The 26,896-nt window shown below is 45.4% G+C and overlaps 1 protein-coding gene across 1 annotated transcript in view; it reads right to left on the bottom strand.

Moving 5' to 3' along the window:
* Positions 1-26,896, bottom strand: part of LOC8051494 (adhesion G-protein coupled receptor D1) — a 215,315-nt gene that overhangs the window by 89,202 nt on the left and 99,217 nt on the right. Inside the window, exons 7-9 of the mRNA XM_029995101.4 lie at positions 25,523-25,578; positions 20,174-20,285; positions 16,710-16,816 (exon numbers count right to left, since the gene is read on the bottom strand). Coding sequence (XP_029850961.2) covers positions 16,710-16,816; positions 20,174-20,285; positions 25,523-25,578 — 275 coding nt within the window. The remainder of the gene's footprint in view (positions 1-16,709; positions 16,817-20,173; positions 20,286-25,522; positions 25,579-26,896) is intronic.

Genomic DNA, 26,896 nt, shown 5'->3' with positions numbered 1-26,896 from the left:
GATGAAACGTCTTGGATCTCTCCACTCGCTTAGGCTAGTTAACATTGATGTTAACTAAATTTACTTTTGTTGTTGTTTATCACGGCACAATGTTCAAACAAATAATTTAAATATATAAGTTTCGTGCAACCTCAGTAGTAAAACGTTGTCGTGGCGACGTTCGAAAATGCAAGCTGTGACTTCGCAGACATCACTTCGCCAATTCAGCCATCTCTCATTTCTTTATGACGTTACTGATTTTTTTTTAAATATATCAGTAAAACTTCAACGGGGTAAAGTAGTTTTCAGTGAAATCTGATATTGCTGAGCCAATTATCAATGTTGCGGTGAAGCCCGCGTACCGGAGCCGGAGGTTGGTATTACGCGATAAAAATGACTTATTCAACTGGTTGTCCTAAAACTACAACAAAAAAAGGTCAAGCAATTTTTATACCCGGTTATTAAGCAGAATCTGGGCAATAAATTAAATAAGTATGAACGAAATAAAAAATGGCTTTTTTGAGAAAATTGACTTCAAAATTTGCATATTTTTCATTTTTGTCTATATTTGTGGCAGAATAAAAACAACACGGTAAACACAATGACCAGAAAATACATGTCAATCGATAGCTTACATTGATAGCTACGCACAGATATCTGTCTCACGTCATTGCGCCCTACCGTTCGTTTTATATAGCTGTCCGAAGTTGCGTCACACTTGCTCTAGGTTGCATGTTTGAGATTTTTTAGAAAATTAATTTAAAATAACAGAAGACAGAAATTTACCTCTAAAAATAGCCAAGTCTGCGTAAATATTGCGTAATAAATATAATAATTCTGCAAGAATTCGATATTTTGTAAATGGCGGCTAAATTCGAGATAAAATCAAATTGGGAATTTGACGTTTTCTACCCTGCAGCGCCTCAGAATTTTTTTCTCTCAAACTATACAATTCTAATTTTTTTCAAAGGCAGTTTCTTTCATCACAAGGATTCCGGTATCATATATATTTTTTACGATTAAATCTAAAGACCCCCCCCCCCCCCGACAAGTTTGGTCGAATTCAAATGAAATCACCCATTAAACAACATACGGAGTACGAAAAACACTTCACCGAACGCAACGCCAAAAGGACGTAATAGGATAAATATTAAAATAGAAGAGTTCGCTGTCTCACAAATATGTTAGCTTCTAAGTGCCTATACGAAACCGGATGCATTATTATCAAACTCCACAGCCTTTTCTTGTCTCATTCCGATGGAAGCAAGCTTCAAGAACTCGCGCGTTCTAGAAACGTGTTATGAAATGAGCACACAGCAGCATTTAGGATTTGCGAGATTGTAGGAAAATAAAATCCCGTAACGGCAATTTTCGTTTTTTTTTTTTTTTTTTTTGCACAGCCTTCTAATTCTTTTTCTTCCGTGCAAGCCGCGACCAGCGCAATACTGGTTCCTATGTCAAGATTCATTGATGCAGCGTTTGTCAAGATTCATGGATGCAGTGTGTTTATATTCCTAAGACTGAGTGGAGAAGAAAAATATGTAAGCGAGGTGTGTGTCAGTTGACGGCACTTAAAAAACAAATGGCACTGATAGCACATTCATTGTCAACAGCGCGCGGCCGAACCGTTTTGACATGAGCCGATAACCGTTAATTTTTTTCCGGTTCAGTTCCGGTTCGGGTTCATCGCGATAACAATATAACGGTTCGGGTTCGGGTTCAGTTCCGGAAAAAATACCGGTTCGGTTCCGGTTTTCGGTTCGGTTCCGGTTCGACACCCTGATATATATATATATATAATTTATATGAAAAATGATGTTCATGCAGCTTGAGAAATGGCTCTAAAAATAAGTTATAGGCATCATCAAAGGTTTCCTGAGTAAGCACCGTATGCCAAACAGTTGCGGCGATGTTGTGTCTAAAAGCATCGAGGCTATTTTTTTCTATATCTTAGAAAACCGCAGGTTGGCATTTCATTCGTAAATAAAAACCGACATGCATCGATGTATTACCTAACATCTTACATTGCTAAAAGACACAGCAAGTTTTTTTGTTTTTTTTAGAGTACAACATGTAGCAAGGTTGAGGTTTGGGTTGTTGGTGTATGTTAAAATAATGTAAATCTAGCAGGGATAGAGGGGGTGGGGGAGTATTGAGATACGGGAAAAGGGGGTAAATGTCCATGCGTACTAGTATTCACGCTAATAGGGGCAAAGACTCGCATGAACAAAGGGATGAGGGATTAAAAGTGGGATAGAGCGTTAAAGAGGAATCACAGGTTCAAAGTTCCAGGCGGATTTAAAGGTTGGGAGGGGAGAGGGGAAGGGGTGTGGGGGAGTGGGTGACGTGCGCGATAGGAGTGTGACGAGAAGACATGCAGGGGTCACAGGCGCTCGGCAAGCTCTTTCTGGTGGAGAAACCCTAGCACGGCACGGAAAATGCTCCATGCTTGCCGCCGGATACCAGTGGGGAAAAGGAGACACGTGGTTGTAGCCGTTTGTCCTCCTGCGTTTAGGACAGTGGCGAAGAGCACTTTCCTTGCTGCCTCGTATATCCCTCCTGCGTCCTGCTGCGTCGTTTCTATCCCTACTACGTCTACGACGTAGCAGGGATAGAAAAGTAAAACAAGGAAAATTTTCAGACATGATGCAACAAGCTCTGACTTTCGACTAAAGATTGTATCTGTGAAAGAAAAAAAAAACGAAAACGAAACCCCTAACTCAGATGCTAACAAAAATTGAAGGAAGATCCACTGGTGGATCCTTAAGGAATGCGTTAGTATGACTCTTGGAAAACGAAGGGTCTTCCTTTTGGAAACGCTAACGTCCATGCGTACTAGTATTCACGCTAATAGGGGCAAAGACTCGCATGAACAAAGGGATGAGGGATTAAAAGTGGGATAGAGCGTTAAAGAGGAATCACAGGTTCAAAGTTCCAGGCGGATTTAAAGGTTGGGAGGGGAGAGGGGAAGGGGTGTGGGGGAGTGGGTGACGTGCGCGATAGGAGTGTGACGAGAAGACATGCAGGGGTCACAGGCGGCAAAAACGAAAACGAAACCCCTAACGCAGATGCTAACAAAAATTGAAGGAAGATCCACTGGTGGATCCTTAAGGAATGCGTTAGTATGACTCTTGGAAAACGAAGGGTCTTCCTTTTGGAAACGCTAACGTTGACCCCTTCACTTTTCTGTATTGGCTTTTGTTTTTTCTACCTCTACTTTTTGCTGCCTTTTTTGGGCTTCGTTATGGTGCCAGTCTTACTTAGCATTTTCCAAAGGGGGACGCGTGTGTGGCGTTTTCAAGCGGTCATGCTAACGCATTCGATCCCTAAGGATCCACCGATGGATCTTCTGTTAATTTTTGTAACACAAACCAAAACCTATCCGCTCCGAACTCCGGCAAATTCAGACTCGCCTCATGCGTCTGCGCGCGCATTGGCTTCCGCCCCATGACGTCGGCTTCCTCTCGCCTTTGTCCTTTACAACTCTTTTCCTCTCTACGCGGCGCGCTTCCCTTTCGACTATTTTGTCTAAATACGGACGCCTTCAGCTTTTCCCTGTCATGGGTGTACTAATGCTAACGCATTAAAACAAAAGTACACACTCATACTAACAGGCTCACACGGTTTCAGCGGAAGACGGGGGGCTTTGATAAAACAACTTCATGCCATTTATAAGAAATCATAATAAAGATACTTTTTTACTACATGAACTCACATACGCGTGTTTCTAACTGGCGCGAATTTCCCATATATTTAAAATGGAGAATGCGTCAAAATTTTCTCTTGGCACCCTAGAGCGCAGAAACTCGTAGGGTTCTTTACTAATACATAACCGGAAACCGGGAACTAAAGTTAGAGGGCGCGAGTGTTAATGGTGTCTTCCATAAAACATATGTCAGGGAGAGAAGGAATCGTATTTCTCCTGAATGGTACACACAAGCGAGACAGATGATAATGTTGGCGCCGCATGTCGGCAACTGTACATACAAACGGTTGCTCATCATGAAAGTGCCGTAGTCTGGTAGAAAAAAAAAACAAATCTGACTTAAGAAGTCAAATCTATAACCTTTCCGTATAGCACCTAGGGAAACGGCAGTGGGGCCAAAATAGGAACTTGTCTTTTTTTATAAGAGCGCACGTGCTTTACACGTAAGCACCCTTTCAATTGAAATAATAATATGCCTCTGCGAAAAGAGGTAGGTAAACAAGTTTCTTAAAGTGTGAGATCCAACGCTCCCATAACATATCGATTGCCTCTATGGTGTTTTGAGGCGGCGAGAGGACTCTTACCGTCCTTCGACAGGAATTGATGGATTTGCTCGGACGGCAGTCAATCACGCGCGAAAGGCATTTGCTGGCATGCGCTTGTACTTTCCTTTTTGACTGGAGCAAAGGCTCCTGCTGCTCTCATGCGAAATTCAGTGAGGTGGTATCCGGAAGCTTTCAGGATCGATTGCGGTGTGTCCCTTTGTTCTTTTCACATCCACTCGTGAGCGTGGCGCAGGCTGCTCTTAGTATGATAGTGCACCTAAGCCATTTGTAAAGTTAGTTTGACTGATGGATAGATAAAGTGAGTGCACTCGACACGTGCTGCACTCTTTAAAAGGAACGAAATAGCACCCCGCTCACAGACACGGTAAAACTGACGCGGTGCGAGTTCGCTATTTGGTGAAGTACAGCCATTCGCCTGACAGCTGAGAACGATTAGGGGAGGCGTCATCCATCAGCGAACACCTCGATTTATTATGCCCGAGAAGGAAAAGTTCCCGCAAGAGTGACCGAACGTAAGCTTCAACACGAAACACATTTCGGTACATTAGATATAGTAAATGTCCTAAACATTAGAAGATCACTACTGATATAACGGTAAATCTCCTTGCTCATTAAAGATTGTTCTTATTGCTCTTTCAGCAGTTGAAAACGCTGTTGCCAATATAATACAACCGCGACCTAATCTGGTATAACCACTTGACCGAGCTGCAGCATCAAAATATAGACTTGACTTTCCGCTTATAAATTAAGGAAATTGGGGATCGACCAATCGTCATGTCTGAGCAGACAAACGATATCGGACCGCCTGGCAACGACAATATTCAAGATTGTACTCGGGTGGATATGAATAGAACCTGCAGGTAGTTTCACTAGAGAGAGCAAGTAAAGAGGCATTGGGCATTAGTGGTTTTTGAAATGCTAATGATTTACAAATTATTTTTAAGACTGCTTATGATTTGAAGCACCATGATAAAACCCATAGCCACCGGCTTTTGGATTTGCGATTAGTTAATTTTTTAAGGCTCCTACATGTGCTACGTTCACTGAAAGAATAAAAACGGCAAGTAGAAATTTCGGTTTTGCTTTTAACGCTAACTTGCTACCTTCAATAACACTCCGGCCTCTCGTGAGGTTCGAGTGTGCACACACAGCCAAATCACGGCGGAAAGCAATGGGCGCGCAACATAACTGAGAGTACAAAACAAAACAAAACAAAAACAAAAACGCCCTGCCCTATTTGTTTTTTAAGTGACTATTCTCAACTAAACTTACAAGCCATTAATCCGATTTTCTATGTTCCACTATTTGGCTTCTAGGCTACTCCAGCTTTCGCTGCACATTTAGATTGGTGGAAGCTCCCTGCTTCTCTCCTTTGCGTATTTTCCCCTAGAGGATTTCGGGTCTTTAGAGGTCGCGACTAGGAACTGGCTGTGGAATATACATCAACTGCAGCTTTCAGGCAAAACTCTGAAACGCATTCCCAGTATATTTGTTCGTGATGGCTACTGTCCTTTGTGAGATGACAGCGACAGGCAACATAATCCTCCATTACGAGAGGGTTATGCGAAAATCATCATAATGTTTCGTTCTAGAGAAAGAGTCGTTAGCTCACACATTGTGAATTCAGAATTTGGTGGTATATATTGCAGGAAACGTTAGTGCGTCTAGTTTCCCGCAGAGAAGTTGGGAAGTCAATCGCGGTGCTCTGTGGAGGGGTGCAAAGTAAATATTACTAAATGTAGTACATTCAAGTGATACTCGGCAAGATGGGAGCATGTGAAACGTAATGCGCAGTTTCAGATCCACCACAATATCCTGGGGACAGCTCGCTGTACTATTAGGGGCACTGACAGATGATGATATTTTTTTATCTTTTTTTTATTTTAGGATAGTTATTCCTTTATTTTTTTTAAAGGATACTGCGGTTCACACATGTGGTTTAAAGCGGGTATGGGACCGTAAACAAAAAGTTTGATTTAGCCATTTATATTGTAATCACGAACACTACATCGCGACGGAAGTAATCGCGTCTGCAAAGCCGTCAAGTGACAGAGGGTCCCATGATTCGTGTTTAGGCAATATGTAAAAACAGCGATCTAGCGCTAAAATAAAAAGAAAAAAAAGTAAGCTAGAAAAGAAAAGAGGGAGTCCATTTGATAATCGCCTATAGTAGATTACAGGTTAAGAAGGTAGCGGCAAATTCCCCTCAAAGAGAATCATATATCCCTTAACCACCTCCGCATCCAATAGCGTCCCATCGTTTCCGTGACGTCGCGGCCAACGCGCGAGGAGGGTCTTGCTTTCCTGTACATATTTGCTTTATCTTTCGACTTTGACTTAGCATTGTGCAAGCCACGAGAGGGGGATTAGAGTTTCCCCCCTCCAATGGAAACAAATACGACTTTCGGAGAATAGCCCCCCCCCCCCCCCCCCCCCCCCCCCCCCCCCCCGATGGATACAAGGACTGCTTTGAGGGGCTCGGTTCCCACTTCAGTGAATACAAAGATCGCTTTCTTAAAAAGTGGGGGTCGAAGACAAGTTGGCACCACTCTGTGGCCATTATCTATCCAATGAAGCGGAACAAGGGGCGTTTCCAGTGAACTCTTCTTTCGACTACGGAGGCATTTGAAACGGGCGAATCACGCTTGTGGGAGGAGCTTCTCTTACCTTCTTGACTTGTAACCGACTATACTGTGTTGCACACCAAACTGAAGCAGTTTGGCAGTCGTGCAAGCAGAGTGCGGGCGTGCGGGCGAGCACCGAATGGAGAAGGTGCGCCATCTCTCGTGCCTTGCGTGCGCTAAAAATGTGACGTTGCCCATCTCTTTCTCTTTGTCTCCCGTCCTCGAATATGCCGGGATGTGGAAGCTGTGACGGGAGAGTCGCGATGTTGTGACAACTGCGTCTCCCCCCCTCTCTCTCTCGTTCCACATAGCAGCGTCGAATTTCGTAATGTCTATGTGCAAAACGTTTGCAGCCTTTTATGCGGGTAGAAATCGAAATAGAGAAAAGGAGATGAGAGCTCCCAAGGTCGCCAGAGCTCCGAGCAAATACGACATAACTACGCCAATACTGGAAACTCCTCCGAAAACCTATGGGAGCGGCGGCGAACGTGACAGTGGCGCCTCTAGCGGACTCGGAGTTTACGGAAGCAGACGACGCAATGGAAAGGTATAGGCTCCACAACGTCCTCGACCTTCGCGAGCCCTGTCTCGTCCCCGTAACAGCTGAAACGATTCATTCCGGTCAGTCCGCTTACAAAGCGGAATCCACTGATCGCAGCTGCAACGACAATGAAATAACAACGCGCGCAGAAACAAAGACAGAGCAGTTTATTCAGCGGACGCAAACGCAACTCAGGGATAACACGCGTCTGAAGCGCATCTGGGAAGCAGAAAAAAGGTGTTTAGCTACTCGAACTACGTCGTAAGAAGTTACTGTCGATCCGTTACAAACTTCGCTGTCACAACTTTTTACCTGAATAGGTGATTATTAAAGCTTGCGCGAACAACATGCTAAGATTACCAGAGCTAGCGCACTAGCCTTGACGTATAAGAAAAACAAAAAGTAAGGAGAAAAACTACCGTGCAAACCCTTTCCATGGTTTGCAGAAAAGATAGGGTCCCCATCCCAGACGAAATGAAAGAAATGGGGAACAGTCGCGGACAACGGCGAATGAAACAAAGAAGTTAGCAGAAGATACATAAAAAGTCACGCAGGAAAGACCTTTTTTAATGACGACGATCGCGCAGGGAATCGGTAGGAGCAGACTTGTGGCCGTTACTCAAAAAAATGTAATGAATTACAATTACACATTACCCAGCTTCAAATGTAATGAATTAGCGTCACAAATTATTTTCGCTGACGAGTAACGTATTACTTTGCTCCTTACATTACAAATTACTTTCACACTACTTTTCTCGTGCATTTATCAAGAAAGCAATTAAAACAATTTTGATGTTTTCAAAAGTGTTCTGCAACATTTACATTCCTTTCGAGTTCTCATAACTTCGCTTATGGTAGTCCCTGTAAAAATGAAATATTGAATTTAAGAGATAGAATATAGGTGCACTCCGTTCGCCTGTAAGCTGACAAGGCAGCGAAAGCTGCAACCACACCCGCCATCCCGCTAGCTTGCGGCGACCGGAAATGAACCCTGGCATTGCGCAGATAAAGCTAGCGGTGCGAATGCTCAGCAGGAACGCCTACCTCCGCTAGGAGATTCGGAGGAAAAGAACCGATCTACGAAAGCTCCTTTTTGTAATGGGTCTTCCAAGAGTAAGCGCCACGGCTCAAAACTGCGCTCTCGTGCCTGTAGCTCTGACGCACTGTCAGCTTATGGATTTTTGAGGGCGATGTTTAGAGCGCATGCACAGAACGAGCTCAGAATTTTAGCCTGCTAAGACAGACAATCTTGATGATGCGGAATGCACGTTGCAGAATAACTATGAAAGCTCGCACTCACTGCGCGCTCAGCAGTCGCGCACACAGCTATGGCCGCCAGTCAAACTTGAAGAAGTAACGGATTACTTGTAGTTCGTCACTTTTTCGAGTAATTTTGTAATTGCCACGTTACATTTCTGCGGCAGTAATTTGTAATGTAATTCCATTACAAATATTGGTAACGCATTACTTTAATTACTCGTTACTTTTTAAATGAAGGGAACCGTTTCTCTCACATCCGATATGGTACGGTGGGCCCTCCGGTACGATCTGCACACGCGTTATTACAGAAGACTTCCATATCCACAGTTCGTACCGGAGGGCCCATCGTACCATATCGGACGACCAAAAGCAGCTCCCTAAAACTCCCTAATATCAGTCTAGGACGAACCGGTCGACCAAAGCTGAAGAACGAACGCTCGCGCCCATGCATTTTTCAGTACTGCAGGCGGCGTGCGCGATCGAAAGCGTCGCTGTGGTCGGCCTTTCACAATTGGCCGGATGCTGACTATGACACTAGCAAAGGATTTCTTTTCGGCGGAAATAAGAGTAATGCTAAAATATAAATTTTGACGATGCTGGCAGCGTTGGTTTCGAAACGCAATGATTTCAAGCTTCCACCATGCTTATTAGAAACACCATCGAACTTGTTGTTAGCAAGGTAATGACGGCACGAGAGGGAACCATAGGAAAGCTCCACCGAAACACCTCGCCGCTAATAGGGAGTATTCACTGAAGCATGCTCAGAACGTATGCTCAGAACGAGCTCAGATAAATAGTCTGCTAAGACCGCCACTCTTGATGGTGCGGATCGCACGTTACAAAATAACTGTGGAAGCTCACCATCAGCACGCGCTCAGCATTCGCGCACACAGCTATGGCCGCCAGTGAATAGGGAGTATTCATTGGCGGCTATAGCTGTGTGCGCGACTGCTGAGCGCGTACTGAGTGCGGGCTTTCACAGCTATTCTGCAACGTGCATTCTGCACCATCGAGATTGCCTGTCTTATCAGGCTAAAATTGTGAGCTCGTTCTGTGCGTGCGCTCTAAACATCGCCCTCAAAAATCCATAAGCTGACACTGCGTCAGAGCTACAGGCACGAGAGCGCAGCTTTCAGCCGTGGCGCTTGCGCTTGGAACACCCATTAAAGAAGGAGCTTTCGTAGATCGGTTCTTATCTCCTAGCGGAGGTAGACATTCCTACTGGGCATTCGCACCGCCAGCTTTATCTGCAAAATTCCAGGGATCATTTCCGGTCGCCGTAAGCTAGCGGGATGGCAGGTATGGTTGCAGCGTTCGCTGCCTTGTCAGCTTACAGGCGAACGGAATGCACCTATATTTTTTTTTCTCTTAAATACAATATTTCAATTTTACAAGGGCTACCATAATGCGAGGGTATGAGAACTGGAAAGTAATGTTGCAGAATACTTTTGAAAACATCTAAATTGTTTCAATCGTTTTCTCGATAAATGTACGGGAAAAGTAACGTGAAAGTAATTTGTAACGTAACGGGTAAAGTAATCCATTACTTTTCAGCGAAAGTAATTTGTGACGCTAATCTATTACATTTAAAGCTCGGTAATTTGTAATTGTAATCCATTACATCTTTCCAAGTAACGGGCACAAGTCTGCTCCTACCGACTCTCAGCGCGATCGTCGTCGTTGAAGGAGGGCTTTGCTGGGTGATATTTTCATCTTTGTATTGTCCGCTAACTTCTTTGTTTCACTCGCCGTTGTCCGCGACTGTTCTCCATTTCTTTTTATTTTCTTGCGGGATGGGGACCCTACCTTTTCTGCAAAGCTTGGAAAGTGTGTGCACGATCATTTTTTCTCGTTACTTTTTGTTCTTGTGAAGCTGCAGAGGCTTCTGCGCTTGCTCTGGTAATCTTAACATGTTGTTTCAGCACGTTTTAATAATAACTTATTCAGGTAAAGAATTGTGACAACGCAGTTTGTAACGGTTCAACAGTAACCTCTTACGACGTAGTTCAAATAGCTAAATGCCTTTTTTCTGCTTCTCAGGTGCGCTCTAAACGGGTGTGATCCCCTGAGTGGCGTTTGAGACCGCTAAATAAGAACCATTGAAAATGAGCCGGCGGTGGTCGCCGTCGCTGTTGAGTTCATAACAAACAAGGCAAGAGGAACACGACGAAACTATGTATATAAAAAAAGCTTCAGTTTGCTTTTCTTTTTTCTTTAGGTGCACGTTGCAGGTTTTTTTTATTTGCTTTCGTGGTAGGAACTGAAAACAAGGCAGAGCAAATGAATAGCGTAGTCCAGCTCACACTGCACGGTACATAAGAGTCGCACGCTGCAATGTGCTACGAGCTAGCAGTGTGTGACCTCAAGTATTTCGTATTCGTGATTGCAGTTGGACTTAGCAAGCATGATGACGGATTTGCCTGGCTGCCCACCCGGCTACACAGAAGTTAATGTTCAGTTGCGCATCTGGTCTGTAATCCATGAAGTTCTCCGCTATCTCCGTCGAGTTGGCATAATCGTCTGCTGAGGCATCAGTGTCGATTTTGAAGCCAGACTTGAATAGCTCTTGCAGTTAAATTTGAAGAAACTTAATTACTCACGTTTGTTCGGTCTTCGGGAAGCGGAAGAAGGATTTTCCACCATACCGCAAAGAAAAAACGTTTCTGTAGTGGTATAGGCAGCACATGGTATGCCTACCATCTCCAAGTATGCACTGGTGTATGCCCGAAGGCGGCCCGTTGATCAAGAAACGACGACCCTTAGCAGACGTGAACGCGTACTCGAATAAAAACCGAATGAAAATGTATAACGACCTTACACTTTTTAATATATTTATTAAGTATAAAAACTCACATATGACGATTTTGGATTCGAAACTCTATCGAAGGCGAAAATAGGAGGTTATCGCAGACGACAGTGAAGAAAAAAAAACGTCAACACTAACAACAGAGTTGCAGACGGCCCTCCAGAGATCTGGGCACAGAGTAACAGACGAACCGGCGGGAGTAGCGAAGGCAAGGAAGTAAAAACTAAGCCAAACAAGTCAAAACAAAATACGCGATGGTTCGAATGTCCAGTAAACAAAAAAAATAAAAATAAAAATAAAAAAAAATAAAAGCAGCAGGAAGAAAGAACACGGCGGCGTAGCGTCGCCTCAAACATAAAAAGAAAGTACACTGAAAAATGGAAGGAGTTGCTGGACCGTCGCAGAGGACTTTAGTCGTCCCGCCGCTACCAATCGCAATTTGTGCACCGTATATAACGTGACTGAAATCACCTTTATTTGCACGACGACGCTCTCCTCTTTTTTCTTTTGCATGAGCGAGAAGTCTGCTTTTTTTGTAACTCCGCTTTTATTAATTTTAGTAACAGCGTAAAACTTGCATGTCCACAATCGACTTATTCCCATAGAGTTATTACAATAAACGCTAGAGGCTCAGGTGGCGCTAGTGTGCTGTTGCATTTCAAAGCAGAGAGCAAGCAGTCAGAAATTCACTTCCGGTAATGCATTTCTATGGGAAAAAGCGAGTGCATTTTTTCTCGCGCTCGATTATAAGAGCAAATATATAGTTTGTACGTACTAGGCACATTCGAACATTTCTCAGTCACGCAGACAAAATAATTCGTCAGTTACAGCATTTTTATTTAAAATTCGTGGCATGAAAAACGTTATTAAAATCGCTTCGTACATGTATTTATGTGCACTGTCGGACACTGTTAGCGCGAATACGGCGTTGACGCTTTCCAGCATGGGGGATATACGTTCCATACGAACGAAGGACATGTGGAAAACCAAGAGAGACGGCAAGAACTACGCAGTAACACTGAATAAGTAACTCCTTGCGCTTGCAGACGATCAAAATTAATTGAAAGTCACGTAATATAGTCCAATTTGCAATAAATAAGTACGGCTTTATTCTTTCTGCTCATGAATACGTGCGAAGATGCTTGTTCTGTCTTCAAATCATCACCCGCACGCTCCAAATCTTTGCAAATAGGGGGAAGCCAGAGAACAGGTGCGCGACAAAAACTGACAAAAATAAAACATAATAATAAAACACAGCTTTCGTAGCGCACGTACTTTATTCTTTACGTTTCGAACGTTTTTTTAACCACTCGTAAAAATGCACGACGGGGTCATTTTCATATAGTGAGAGGACAGGCATATTAGCAATATATAGGCACCAACGGAAAGCTGGCGAATTTTGAACACACTTTACATTCCTGTCGATCGTTATTTTGCTTAGAATCGTCGCTCGTTTCTACATCGCTGCCATGGAACACAGGTTTGGGCCTGAAATATAGCGAAGTTTAGCATCGTTCAGCGGTAAAAGAAAAATGCTGTAACTAAAGCAATTACTTTCACAATATTAATAAAGGTACATATTATCCAGTACAACCGAAATAACAAAAGTTATGCATGTTATTTTCCGGCGACGAGACAAAATTCGCGCGCGTTTTCCCATAGGAATACACAGGAAGACGGGAAAAGTAGACTTTATGCTGTCTGCTTCAATTGGCAACCGGAAGTCCCGTAGACACTAGCGCCAGCTGAGCCTCTAGTGTTTATTGTACTAACTCTATGCTTATTCCAGAGCATACTGACATCCCAGTAAGGTGCGTGGCTAAAAATTGCCTTTTGCTTCTTCATCCGGAGACGATCTTAACTGTTGGTGGTGTCCCATTTCCCTCTGTATCGCTTACCACAGATCTTGGTTGTTACAATCGTAAATGCAGTGCTAAAAGTATTAGGTATGATTTCACGTTTATGTCGCCAATTTTCTGCCACTTCATGTTTATTGCATTTGTATAAGCCTTTGGTTAGATCACGGTTAGAATTTTGTTCTGTGGTTTGGAATTCACTGTCTATTTTGCAAGCTATCGCGATTGAAAATGTACAGAAGCGAATGATTAGAATTGTCTATGATAGGTATATCAGAATGGTTTTTTCTATCGCTCCGAATTATTGCTTTACAGGTTTCTATTATATAACCTCACTGTGACAAAACAGTACCGAGATTATATGTTTTTGTATAAAGTTGTACATGGTGAGGTAAACTCGACGGACTTATTGCAGTCTATTGACTTCCATGTTCCACCCCAAATCATTAGTAACAAATCAACTTTTTACCCCTCCTGTACATCACATGTGTCACCTATTTTGAGGGTTCAAATTGATTTTAATAATGCACATCAGAATAACTTTGATATATTTAGTGCACACCAGGATTTTATGCTACAGTTACGCGAATCGATGCAATTGCCTTAAAGGCCGACGACCAGACTCGGGATTCTGCAAGGCAGAAGACCCTCCTCTCCACGCCTTCGGGCGAGGAAAGCGAAGGATGGAAAGAAGGGACCAAGAGGGGCGGGCGTGGGTGGAAAGGGTAGGAGGGAGAGGAGGAAGCGGGCGAAAAGTGGAAAGCGCGAACTGGTCGTCGGTCTTTAAGCAGGCCAAATCAAACTATAACCCTAGTTTTTCTTTTTGTTTTAGAGCGCAGCTCTTAGGCGCCCGTTTCCGGCTTGAGCGGCGTCGGCGTCGGCGTAACCGCGCGGTGCATTATGGGAAATGTCCCATAATGCACCGCGCGAGCCCCCTCCCCCCCCCCCCCCCCCCCCCGCCGAGGTCACGTGACCCCCCAGGTCACGTGAACCGCCAAGTCACATGCCTTCCAGGTCACGTGACCCCCGTCCCTCCAAGATCACGTAACCCCCCTCCCCGCGAGGTCACGTGACACCCCCTCCCCGAGGTCACGTGACCTCATCGGAGGAGATTGAAGAATGAGGGGAGGAGAAGGAGGAGGAGGAGGAGGAGGAGGGGTATAGCCTCCTCTCAGTACTCTTTCATCCTTCTCCTCAAAAGTTGCGCTCTAATTTGGTGTAGAGGGAGTTTTAAACGACTTTCACTTTTTTTGCTTGGGTTTGTTGTTAGTTCTTTGATAATTTGTATTTTTGTCTTTTATCTATAATACTTCACCCATGTTTGTGCACCACACAGTTAACCGCTCGGTTGTTTGTGGGCGCTGAAAAATACAGCATTGTTATTATTTTTATTATTATTATTATTATTAACGGGACTAGCCAGTTCGCCTATTCGAGGAAACGGGTTTAAGCAATACATTCATGAAAAATGGGAATAGCAACAAGAAAACAGATTGATCGCAAGAACAGTAAAGTTGAAACGTAGCTATGTTCTGAAATTTTTGTGCATTCCCTTTTTTAAAGAAACAGGCCGAAGGTATATTCGTGTTTTGCCTGGCTTACATAAGCTTTCACAGAGTGTTTTCTTCAGGAGAGCCCTACAATTGCACCCTGAAAGCTGTAACATCGTTCCCACGCGAAGGAAATGTCATTCACTCATGAGGTGGCACCTATTTCTTAAAATTCAAAGCAGAAAATACCCGCGACAATTTTTGTTTCATTGGTCATTTCGCACGGAGAGAGGCAAAACCAATGCGCTGTGGAGAATTCGTCTTCTTGCGGAAACTCCAAACTCGCCAGGGGCGCTGCGATCGCTTTCGCCCGCACTTCGTGGGAGTTGCCAGTAGTGGCTTACATGGTATTTGTCCGAGCTCTGACTGGAATGATTAGCTGCCTTTGTCGGTACTCATTGTTCGAACGCGTTCTAAGGCGAATGTCGACCGCCGGACGCCGGCGTTCGAACCACTTCGAAGAGTGAGTAGAGACAAAAACAGCTAGCTTTGCGTCTACCCACTAATCATTCCAACCAGAGTTCGCTGTTCAGACGTCCCCGCGCGCTCTCGTATCCTCCTCCCTCCCGGTTTCTACCCTCATAGTCACTGACAGTTTAAGAAATACGGACGCGGCTTATCATGGTCATGCCCTTGCGTGTCTTAAGGTTTCGGTGACTTTAGTGAACATAGGTTGAGAAACAAACCCCCACAGGTCTTGACATATACTAAATAAGCGGGGATGCCATAAGCTAACATATACATCGCACCAGATAACAGTGATCCAATTCGTTGAACTGCCAGGGTTACACCGCGCATTCGTAAGGTATTTCGATTAGTTGCTGTAATGTAATAAACCTATGGATCTTCGGCATGTATCCACCTGGTCGAGAAGAGACCCAGGCTTAACGAGGAAAATATCTCTTCAAGATTTCAGATCTCACGCGTGGATTAAAAATCATACTTAAGTTTAAGCCTATATATCGTTCACTTATACAGGCTAAGCGATGGGCGAAGCAAATATGCGACGTCGCGTAACCAATATGCGCAGTGACTGGGCAATATTTCAGGATAAGTCTGCAGATTATATTATTCCGTCGTCTTTCCCTACTCGCGAGATAAGCTCGATGGGAGCATGGAAAGCGTTATGACCCGTTTACCGTGGCACGCAGTATCTCGGCTGCAGATTGCTATACTATTACGTGCAATCACAATAGACCACATTCTTATTAATCTACTTTTTTTTTTGTTTAGCGTCGCTATATAGGACTTTGCCGAAACAGCGGTGTAATGATTCTTAAATAATGTTAACACGAAGACTAGAGTTCCGTTGATAATTGCAAGTACACCAAAGCTGAAGTACAGTGTCGGTCGCGTAAGAAGAGCGCGGGCAAAGACCGAGCGGATGACGTGCGCCATCTGTTGTGCCATGCGCGCGCTAAGATGTAACGCTGCTCATTGTGACGTTGCCCACGTAAATTATAGAATCCTAGGATGGGACGTCTCCTCTCATCCAATCAGCAAAAAATGTTCTATTCTGTGCCCCGTCTTCTCCGCGCGTTTCATAAATGCGCCACTGGCTTTGACTGTCTACTAACGGGTCTTGATACGGAGCTCTTTCTTTACACTGTTATGATTAGGATCCCGATAGACCGACCTTCGGGATGAAGAGTCGCGCTAGCACTAAAAACGGGGACAAACAATTTCAGGGATGACTCGTATGCAAGGTCGCAGAATAACACTTTTAGCACGCGGTTTTATTCCTGTCCGAGTGATACCATTTAGCAAAAAATGGTATGATCCGAATATACAAGGAAGGGGGCGCCATGGTCGTCCTCTTACCTCAGGTTGCAGACGTAAACGACGAAGGTGAGCACGACAGCTCCGAGACAGATCACGCATCCTCCAAGCATGACGATGCTAACCCGAGGAGGCGGAATGCTTTTTTCCTAAAAGAAAAACAAAAAAAAAACAACAAAGAAACGGTGTTAGCGGTATGAGAGGTATGACGAACGCCTGAAAAAGAATTCTTGGAGATTATGAGAAGAAAAAAAAAAAAATTAAGTAGGGAGAATGAGTACACGCCAGTTGATCTTAGCGTGACATGTTCAAAGCTAGACTGGGAATGGTTTGTTGTTTTTTTTCCCCACTGATTGATGGTTCATGATACGAATAATGCTTGGCGAGTCGGTACTTGAGAACGATCTATCTCTGCAAGAGCGATGAGGCGTTATGATGATGATGATGATGATGAGGATGCGGCTTGTTCCCTTTGAAACGGGCGAGCGCGAACTAAGTTCGTGCCCAAGCCTGGGAGCGAGGAGGTCTTAATGCCCCCTGAGGTGGATCTTATTCCACCAATCTTCAAGTCTTCGTTTGGTGGCCACTACAAGCTTGTGCCGCCCGCTAGAAGGCCCCTTTATCTGCGCAGCTGCAGAGTTTTGTGCATCAGAGTAGTCTGCTTGGTTGCGCCCGATTTCAGTAATTGTGAAGCCCAACGCCTCAGCGAGCACTAAGGGACTCTGCAGGCGTGGGCACCGGGACGGCTGAAGTCCCGCACAATCTAGCACAACGTGCTCCACCGTTTCATCGTAGCCCCCGCAGACCCGACATGCGCTCGAGGTCACCGTAGCATCAAACCGGCGTCTGTAAACTAGTGTCCGGAGGGCCCCGGCGCGCGCCTCAGACAACAAGCGGCTGCCCAGGCTGTTGTCGTACAGCAGTGCTTCCGATGCGATGGTTGTTTTGTGGTTCAGGTACACTTGGAGCGTCGATTTTGTTTTTGCGTCTCGGAGCCATTGTTGGGCCTCCTTGTCACGGACTTTCTTCTTAACCTCTGACGCCCATTCCCTTTCTGATGACGCTTCAACGGGGTCAGAAAAAAAGCCATACTTGAGCTCAAGTTGATGAAGGCGCTTTTGCCAGCGTGTCCGCAGTCCCGTCAGGTGGGTGTACATAAACAACCTCCTGGCCCACCTGCAGCTGTCCACATGGCGAAGACGCCCGTAGTAGGTAATTTTGCAGGTTGCCTCCCGAGCCTCAAAGGAGGACCAGCCCAGCTCTCCCTGAACTGTCTCGTTGGCGACCCTCCCGTGGCAGCCCAATGCCTGGCGTCCAATCTCTCTCTGCCGGCGTTCCATATGGGCTCGGACATCACCGGGAACGCATACTACGGCATTTGCAAATGTCAGTCCAGGTACTACTACCGCTTTCCAGAGCTCCCGGGACACAATGAACCGATTGCAACTCCAAAGGCTTCGCTTGCGGAGAATGTTGGCTCCTCGTGTGGCTGCGTGGCGAAGATAAGTGTGGTGGTCTTGTAGGTAGTCTGCCGCATTTGACAGTGTGATGCCCAAGTACTTATATGAGTCGAGTATTGGCACATCGCATCCGCCGAGGCGAAGGCTGCCGAGTGTTGGCTCGAGGGAGCCTGAAAACACAACCACCGCTGACTTGCCCGCGTTGAATCTCAAGCCAAGCTCCATAGCCTCATGCGTGCATATGTCAAGAAGTTGTTGCATTTCAGACACTGATGCCGCAGTCAGTACCACATCGTCAAGGGCACCGACTTTTTTTTAAAGTTTGTTTTAGAAAGCATTTATAACTCTCTCCTTATTTATGAGACGATGCTAAAAAGCTTTGTACGCAGACTTCCAGGGAGCAACAGGTTACGTGCAGTAAAGCTCCTCCCTGCTTCCTTTACACTCAGGCTTTGTTTGAGCTGTGCCACTCCGAGGCCGTGCTGGAGTTACCTGGTAAAATACCATTTGGACAGCAACCTGAGTTTAACCCATATTTCGATGCAGTCTGGGGCGGAGATGGGGTTGAGTATGTGGCGGCTTTGTGGCCTTTATACGAGTGTCTCAAAATAATGCAACGTCTACGCAAGCAAATCTATGTGCATGACGTTATTTTAAGTGCACCTCTGGCCTGAGCCAAGCGGAGAACATACAGAGGCTTGACGATAGTGTGCGGCGATGTGACATAGAATTTTCCCATGGAGACGTTTCACACCGGTATTGCGCTCGTTGCGAGACGCCGCCAACGCCTCACAGCTGCCCTACACTGCGCTGTGGCAATCGACTGGTGATGGCGATATAAACGATAAAATCCAAACAGATTGTTTTCTAGGTTGTGCCGTATTTTCTCGAGTAATAGCCGCAGTTCTTATGAACAAAGCCTCTAGGTTTGATTTCCCGCTGAGTACGGGGATAGCTTATCACCGCCATCGGCAGAAAAATGGCAGCGATTTGCAGGAAAAAGATAACATCGTCAAGCGAGACTGCTATCAGCTGAGATCGCATTTTTAAGGAGAATCGTGTTATGAACGTTAGTTGCTGCTTGTTTTTTTTGTTTTTTTTTTTAATGCGGAACGCGATGGTTGGCTGCATGTGTGTTCTGCAGAAAGTAGACGCAAGGGCGTTGTTCGTAAGAAGTGCGGCTATTACTCGAGCAAATGCAATATGTAGCTCACCAATATTATGAAGATATCAAAATCACTGTTTGATTGTCGAGGAGAAGAGCACTGTGTTAATGACGCTATCGATTAACTGAAACAATGATGTTTGCTTGTGAAGCTGAAAAAATAGAAATGAAAAAGTTACAAATAAAAAAAGCAAAAAAGCAACAACAGAGTACAGACATTTGACAGGGCTCGTTGACTTATTATGCATTAGAATTTACAACTTTAGTGTACACATAATAACACGCCAAAATAAAGTACTGACAATAACAACTGCATGTTTATTTTGTTCAGTGTAAAACTGCATGCTACTAACTCCAAAAAAATATGGACTGCACAAATATGATCATAATTTCGTCGTCTGTTTCTGTCGTCCCGACAATCAAGCTCACGACAGACTACGCTGCATGGAAGATTGACACGATGGGACTGTAATATATCGTGGGCCCCCTTCATATCTCACTCGGCTGCCACGCGAGCGCAGAAACAGAGACGACCGCACTGTGCTAACTATTCTGTTTTGAAGCCAGCGTCCTGAGACGCGACAGGACCCGAAGTATTACAAAACCAAGTTTTTCGTACCTTGTAAAGGGTTTCATAGTTAGGAAATAGTTAACTTCAGCCCCGTGAAACTTGAATTAAGCTTTGAGCGACAGAGCAGCCTGGAACAGACGTTCTACGCTCGCTGCGCTTGACAACAGTGCCTCGAACGACGCGACAACTAAACACGCCTCCCTGCACATTTTGTTTTGCAATGTTTTTGTGTTTCTTGCGCAAGGTGCGAAGTTTTTAAAACAGGCGCGAAATCTGGGAGTGAAACGTTGGACAGCGTGCGTTGATGTACCTTGAGCCAGTTCTTGTGCAAGAGGGCGGCCACGTTGCCGGACTGCTGACAGCGACAAGTGGCCGTGCGCCCGGACTGGCTGACGAGGCGGCAGTTCTCCCTGGACCAGAGCCTGCGAGCGGTTGAGCGTGCCGTAATGAGCTGTCGGCAGCCGTCGACGCGGCGTCAATGATCGAATTCCTCGTCACTCTTTCCTAACCATCGGCTATTCCAACACTCCCTTGATATCAAGATCGGAAAACTAAGGTTTATACATCACACACACACGCAAACACACGCACACGCACACCACAAACACACACACAAATTCTAGTGCATTTACGCTATGGCGTAACGTGTATTACAAAAATAAGAGCGCTCCGTAACTGAAAGCAGCGTATTTAGGACCCGCTCCTGTCTCTCCGACGTCTACTACTAGTGCGATGTACAAGTTCATGAACTTTGGACGCTTGGTGCGCTTGTTTACCTGACGAATACATGCATGTACTTTTGTCCCCCCCCCCCCCCCCCCCCCCCCCCACACACACACACACAAACCCAGTCACTCGTGTTTGCGTCTTTAGGTGACGGGTAAAGGCCCGTTCACACTCTTGCAACCGAGTATGACCGAGAGAGACCGGACCGGTTTTTAATCTTTTTGCGACGTCTTAGGACCGGATGCGCTGCAGCGGAGCTGGTCCTAAGACGTCGCAAGAGGCTTAAAATCCGGTCTGGTCTCTCTCGGTCGTACTCGGTTGCAAGAGTGTGAACGGGCCTTAAAGCGCCGTTCACATATATGCGACCAAGTAAGACCGAGAAAGACCAGACCGTTTTTTAAGCCTCTTGCGGTCGCTTAGGACCAGCTCCGCTGCTTCGCATCCGGTCCTAAGAAGTCGCAAAACCCTTAAAAACCGGTTTGGTCTCTCTCGGTCTTACTCGGTCGCAAGAGTGTGAACGGCGCTTTAGGAGCGCATCTGCGACGTTTTAGGACCGGATGCGGTCCCAAGACGTCGCAAGAGGCTTACAAACCGGTCTGGTCTCTCTCTCTCTTACTCGGTCGCATATATGTGAACGGACCTTAAGGTGGAAAATTTGAGCACAACGGACGTGTTATTTCTTCTACACCGTTACCCTTCAGACCGCAGACGATGTTGCGATCCGATGGAGCCAATCAAGCAGCGCCAATAGTGCATAGTCACGGCGCTTATTAGCTTTTCGAGTTCGCTGTTACGGAGTAAACCAATCACGCACGGCAAATGAACCCCCCATCATGGGATTTGTTTTTTCTGAGCGTGATTGGTTTAGCCAGTCAAGGTCAGGCATATACACTCTGAAAAAAGTTTGTGCGTCTACTTTCAGCAGAACACCCGGAGAGCCAATCACCGCAACTTACGGAGGCAGCTCAGCGAATGACGGTGCCGAAACATATGTTTAGACCGAAAAACGCAGTCTGAGTTGTGACATTAAGCAATGCAAAACGTCACGCTTGCACCGCTTAATGTCACAACTCGCACTGTGTTTTTTTGGTCTAAACATATGTTTCGGCATTGTCATTCGCTGAGCTGCCTCCGTAATTTGAGGTAATTGGCTCTCCGAGTCTTGTGCGCGAAAGCAGACGCACGGGCTTTTTTTTAGAGTGTACAATTACGCATACCGACAAAGACTATAAGGGCGCCATGACGATGCGAAAATTTTGGTGCGGCTTGATTGGCTTCATCGGGTCGAGCTGCGGTCGGCGAAGTAAAGGGCTGTTTATACTCCTACATCGACGAAAGCAACGCGCGCCGGCGTTCGTCGGCCACTACACCGCGTTGAAAAGTACCCGAACCATGTGGTTTACATTCCACCGTAGACCAACGCTGGTCCAGCGCGACCCGACAAACTGCCCCACTTTGAGCATGCGCGTCTCCGTGACAACCACATCGTCTGTACGGGCTATCAATGGGCGGTAGCTTGCTCCACCTAGCCTACATGCAATCGGTCAGTGTAGTTCGTCCTCGTGTTGTCATGTCACACTTCAAAACAACCAATTGGGGTAGCGGTTAGCAGCTATAAAACAAGCAAATGATGGTGATAACGAGTGAAAATCAGCATTTATTTTCTCATAAATGTCACACAAGTGTCAACACACACACACTCCCCCAATAAAAGCCCGATATCGCGTCCGTCGAACCTAGCTGCTTTCCAGGTTCGCCGGAATCGTGCCGAACGACTCCGGCGACTCCGCCGGAATGCTTCGATGAAATCGATGCACTCGATGTTCCACAGAGACCTCTTTCTGACATATATTCTGTGTGTTATCATCATTGTAGACTTTCACGCGGACTTAATCCCTTAAGTGCCTTGGACGAGCTGAGCTCGTCGGTCACTTTCTGGCTAAAAATGCCATGGACGAGCTCATCTCGTCCAGTGTTTTTTTCGATATCCCTCAATTCCACGAACGAGCTAGGCTCGTCCGAGTAGTTTTGCGGCGCTGATCATAGATGGCAGCACTCGTTTTAGTTGGCAAATATTTTTTTCGCCTCCGCTGATTTTTGCGTAAATAATGGCACTTTTATGTTACTTTTGGAAAAGAAACTATTGGCACTTAAGGTGTTAAGAAACGGACACCGAAGAGAGCTGACGATGCCTAAATTACGCAATTTACTAAGTGTTCGAAATTGTGACACACCTAACAAAGCCTATGCAAACAATATATGATGCAGTTCAATTGTCATAGCGTATCGCAACTATCGTTTACAATTTGAGACAGCCGAATTGAAAATTTCTGGCCGGGTAAATAGTTCAGAGGTTTCACTGTGTCCGCCTTTCCCGTACATTCGACGACGCTCTTTCGATCGGGAACCAATGCCGGTGCGTGGGAGCTAGTACATCATTATAAATAGGAGACACATTAACTCATCCTTAAATCTAATTGACCCTACCTTTGGCGCGTCATCAAGCTTCCAGCTTTTGCCGGCACCCCAACAACACGGCCCATTACCACCGGCTCGTTAGGTCAACAGGCCTATCGAGAATCGAGGGTACCGCATCCTGGAAGCTGTCCACGTCCACGTACCCACTCGCCCAGTCAAGCGCACGAACTTTAAATACGCACACTAACACGGGAACACGACAACAGCACACGACACACAGCAAGAACGGCAGGTTCAGATCCCAGAAATGAGCATTTGGCACACTCCGACTGGCTTCGACAACCGGATTCCCGAATGAGCTAGGCACTAGCGCGAGGGCTTCTGGGATGGCCTCCGTCGTCGTCGTCGACGTCCAACGTTGAACGGTCGAGCATGTCGCAAACTGCGCTGACGCGCGTCGAGCTGCCCAGCGCGCCGCGGCGTTGAACTTGACGTTGGGGTATAGACGCCCCGTTCGCGGACAGTTACAGCGAGAGTGAACGAGCCCGCGCGTTCTAAAACGAAGTATTGAGGGCGATGGGTATTCGCCGTTAGAACAGTCACCCATGGCTTTTCTCCCCGGGACCATTTAACGCATACGCGCACGTTTGCAAAAAAAGAATTAAAAAAAATATATATATATATATATAAATATATATAAGCCGAGACGCTCGGCGAAACTGTCGTAATGCATATAATAAGCTCCTAGCATAGAGACTCCGCAAGTACGGATCTCTGAATTATTACATTTTCCCGGTCTATTGTGCTCAAACTACTCTGCCTCACCTATATATATATATATATGTGTGTGTGTGTGTGTGTGTGTGTCTGTGTGTGTGCGGAGTGTTACTGTAATAAGTTGGAGTGCCTTCTTTCCAGCAAAGCTCCCCATGGAGAGTCAAATCGCCGCAGCCGCTGTAACTTACGGAGGCCCCTCGGCGATGACGACGCTGATAATGTATTTAAACGTAAAGAAATGACGCGCTGCGTCACTGAACGTGACGTTTCACAATGTTCAATGTCACTGCGCAGAGACGCCAGTTTCTATATACAACCGCGTCAATTTTATGACGTCACGGAACGGAAGGGTCACCGTTAGCGTAATTACTTTAAAATTAACGCTCTAAAAAGAGAAAAAGAAAAAAAAAACGAAAAAAACCTTTGCTTGACGGCGAAGGCGTTTCGGTGATTAGACAGTGAGCAAACCGCTTTTTCTTCTTGGCGATGCTTTTCTTGTTGTTCCAAAGTAGCAACAGACTATCGTGCGTAAAACGTGCAGTGAGATCATTTTTTCTTTTTTTTTTTTCTTTTAGCGAGGGTTTTGCGACAACTGACAATCTGATCGTGGGTAGTGGATGTCGTTTCATTATTCTTAGGACACTCGAGCGTTAGGTCTCATCTGTCGTATAATACTGCAATTGCGATCGAGACAGCAGTTTGTATTTCTTTTTGCTTTTAAAACTACAATCTCGCGGCTACAGCCTCTTCTTTTAAATCATTAAAGATAAAAATGAACGCAAACCTAGTCGTCCGTCTTCACAGAGTGGAAAAAAAAAAGCAGCTGTACGAACAGGACGGTCCCCAACCAAAACAACAACAAAGATCCTTTCGCGTTTTCTCGGAGTCACTGTAAACAAAAAAAAAGCAATGTGGCGCGTTCTTTCTTTTTTTTTTTATGTCGTTTTGTTTAGAAAAGCTTGAAGACGCAACATGCTTTCCCTAAACACGAAATGCAATTCCTTCGCATTGAGCCCGCGCTCGTCCGCGTCGCACGGCCGTAAGCGGGGATCGGCGAACCTAACCGGATCGAATCCCCGTCCACGTCTCGGCGTTTCTCGCGAGCCGGCTGCTATCAGCAGGTAGCCAACGCTTCGAACCGTTTCCCGAAGCGACAGAAACCCATTCGCCTTTCGAGGGTATTTCAAGAACGCGCTGTTTCACACGCTCTCAGGACGCGACAGCCAGCGGATCGATAGCGTTCCATTCCGGGACCCAAAGCACACATCGGCGTCGGCGGCAGCTCTCTATACCTGTCTCGCCCACCCCTCGGCGTTTCGCTCGCATGTGTGCCGACATGGTCCCCGATGCTGCAAAGTCTGATCCGAGGTCTTCTTTTGCTCGTTACGCGGCTCATGACGGCGTGCCCGAGGCCATGCCGGGATTGGCACTGCATTGTATAGTCTGAAGTCTGTGTGTCGAAGGGGGCAAGCGGGAAAGCCCGTAAATTCTGCGCCGTGTAATGTGTTTCGTTGTGTCGAAAGTTGCAAGCAGTGTGCGGAGTGTTTTTTTTTTTTTTTCCGGAAGCCGGCTGAATGTAGAGAGGCCTACGAAAGTTGGTTGGTTTCGTGCGAGGACTCGTATTCGGCAGCATTTTGTGGGTGCGTGCGATGCCGAGAAACGGGGAGAAAGAAAATAAACAGAGCCATCTATTTTTTTGCTCTATATCATTTTGCGTTGCATAATCATGTACACTCACCACGTGGAGTTCCATACGGAGCCACACTCAAGCGCCGTTGTAGAAAGCTTGCTTTCCTGCAGAAATACAAAAGAAAGAAAGAAACAAATGCATTAAATGAGAATTATTTGAATGTATTGTCGAGCAGAAATGCCAAGGAATTATGTGGCTGGAGATAGGCTTTACACTTTAAGAAATGCCTGCGGGTCTACCCACCCGCAAAACGCTTAAAAAACCAATCTCTGCGATCTACAAAATCAGCTGAGCGAAGGATGAGGTGGAACATCTGTTTAGAACACAAAATTAAATCTCAGCGGCATTACGAAATGCAAGCATGACGCTTTGTATAGCGCAGACTTCATTTTTAGGTCTAAACGGATGTTTCGCCTCACCATTCGCTAAGCTGATTTCGTAGATCGCAGAGATTGTCTCATTGAGTGTTTGGCGGGTAAGTAGACGCGCAGGCATCTCTCGGAGTGTAGTCATCGTCCCTCGGATTTTCAATCAGTGTTTAAACGTGATAATAGTTTTAAAGAAACGATTCTTTCCCGTTTCAAGTCTAAGTAAACAACAAAAAGGAACTCTCTCTCTCTCAAAAAGAAAAGAGATGCACATTTTGAATAACATTTTATCAATTTGAAGGGAATCACACGTATTTATTTGATACCTCGAAACGTTTTGCATTTAAGCGTTTAAATCCACTTTGTTCCGAATAAGCGGCAACGCATTATAATTTTCAGATACTTCTCGCGCGATAGCTTTCATTTTTTTTTTTTTTTATTCCAGTCGAAACCTTTAAGAGCGCAATGGGCCATGACAGAAAATTTGAATACGTTTTTATGTCTTAGCCATGAAAGCTTCGGGATTCCTTCGAGCGTATATTTAGATACGGCGTAAAAACTCAACTGAATGAAGAATATTTTTCGATGGAAAGCGGGCGTGTTCTCGCAAATGCCTTACGACTTCTTTCTGTGGGAATTCAAATAGGGAAAGGCGCAGATACTGCATTGATTTTGTTCGTTGTGGCGACATTAATTTCCATCAAATGGGGGACAGTATTTTTCCGTTGGTCTGAAGGCTTTTGAATTGGCGAAAGGAAAATTTGAGAGGTAATGTAGTCCCATATTACTAAGCAATGATGGTGATGCCGTACATATTTTCCGAACGTAATTTATAAATCATATCTTGATTAGCTTGTGATAGAAAGTATCAATCAATCAATAAATCGGTGAGTCAATCAATAAAACTGCGCCTAATATAGTGTCTAAGAAGCTCTGAGTATTCCAGAGAGCACATTAAGAAATGCAGCAATGCAGCCCATGCGTGTGACACTACTATTCATATTTAATAATAGGAAAATAATCTGTAGTATTTATTCTTGTCCAAACACACCCA

This window comes from Ixodes scapularis, unplaced genomic scaffold, assembly GCF_016920785.2.
Source record: "Ixodes scapularis isolate PalLabHiFi unplaced genomic scaffold, ASM1692078v2 PGA_scaffold0__279_contigs__length_252992795, whole genome shotgun sequence".
NCBI lineage: Eukaryota > Metazoa > Arthropoda > Arachnida > Ixodida > Ixodidae > Ixodes > Ixodes scapularis.
This window is presented reverse-complemented; position numbering and strand designations above follow the sequence as displayed.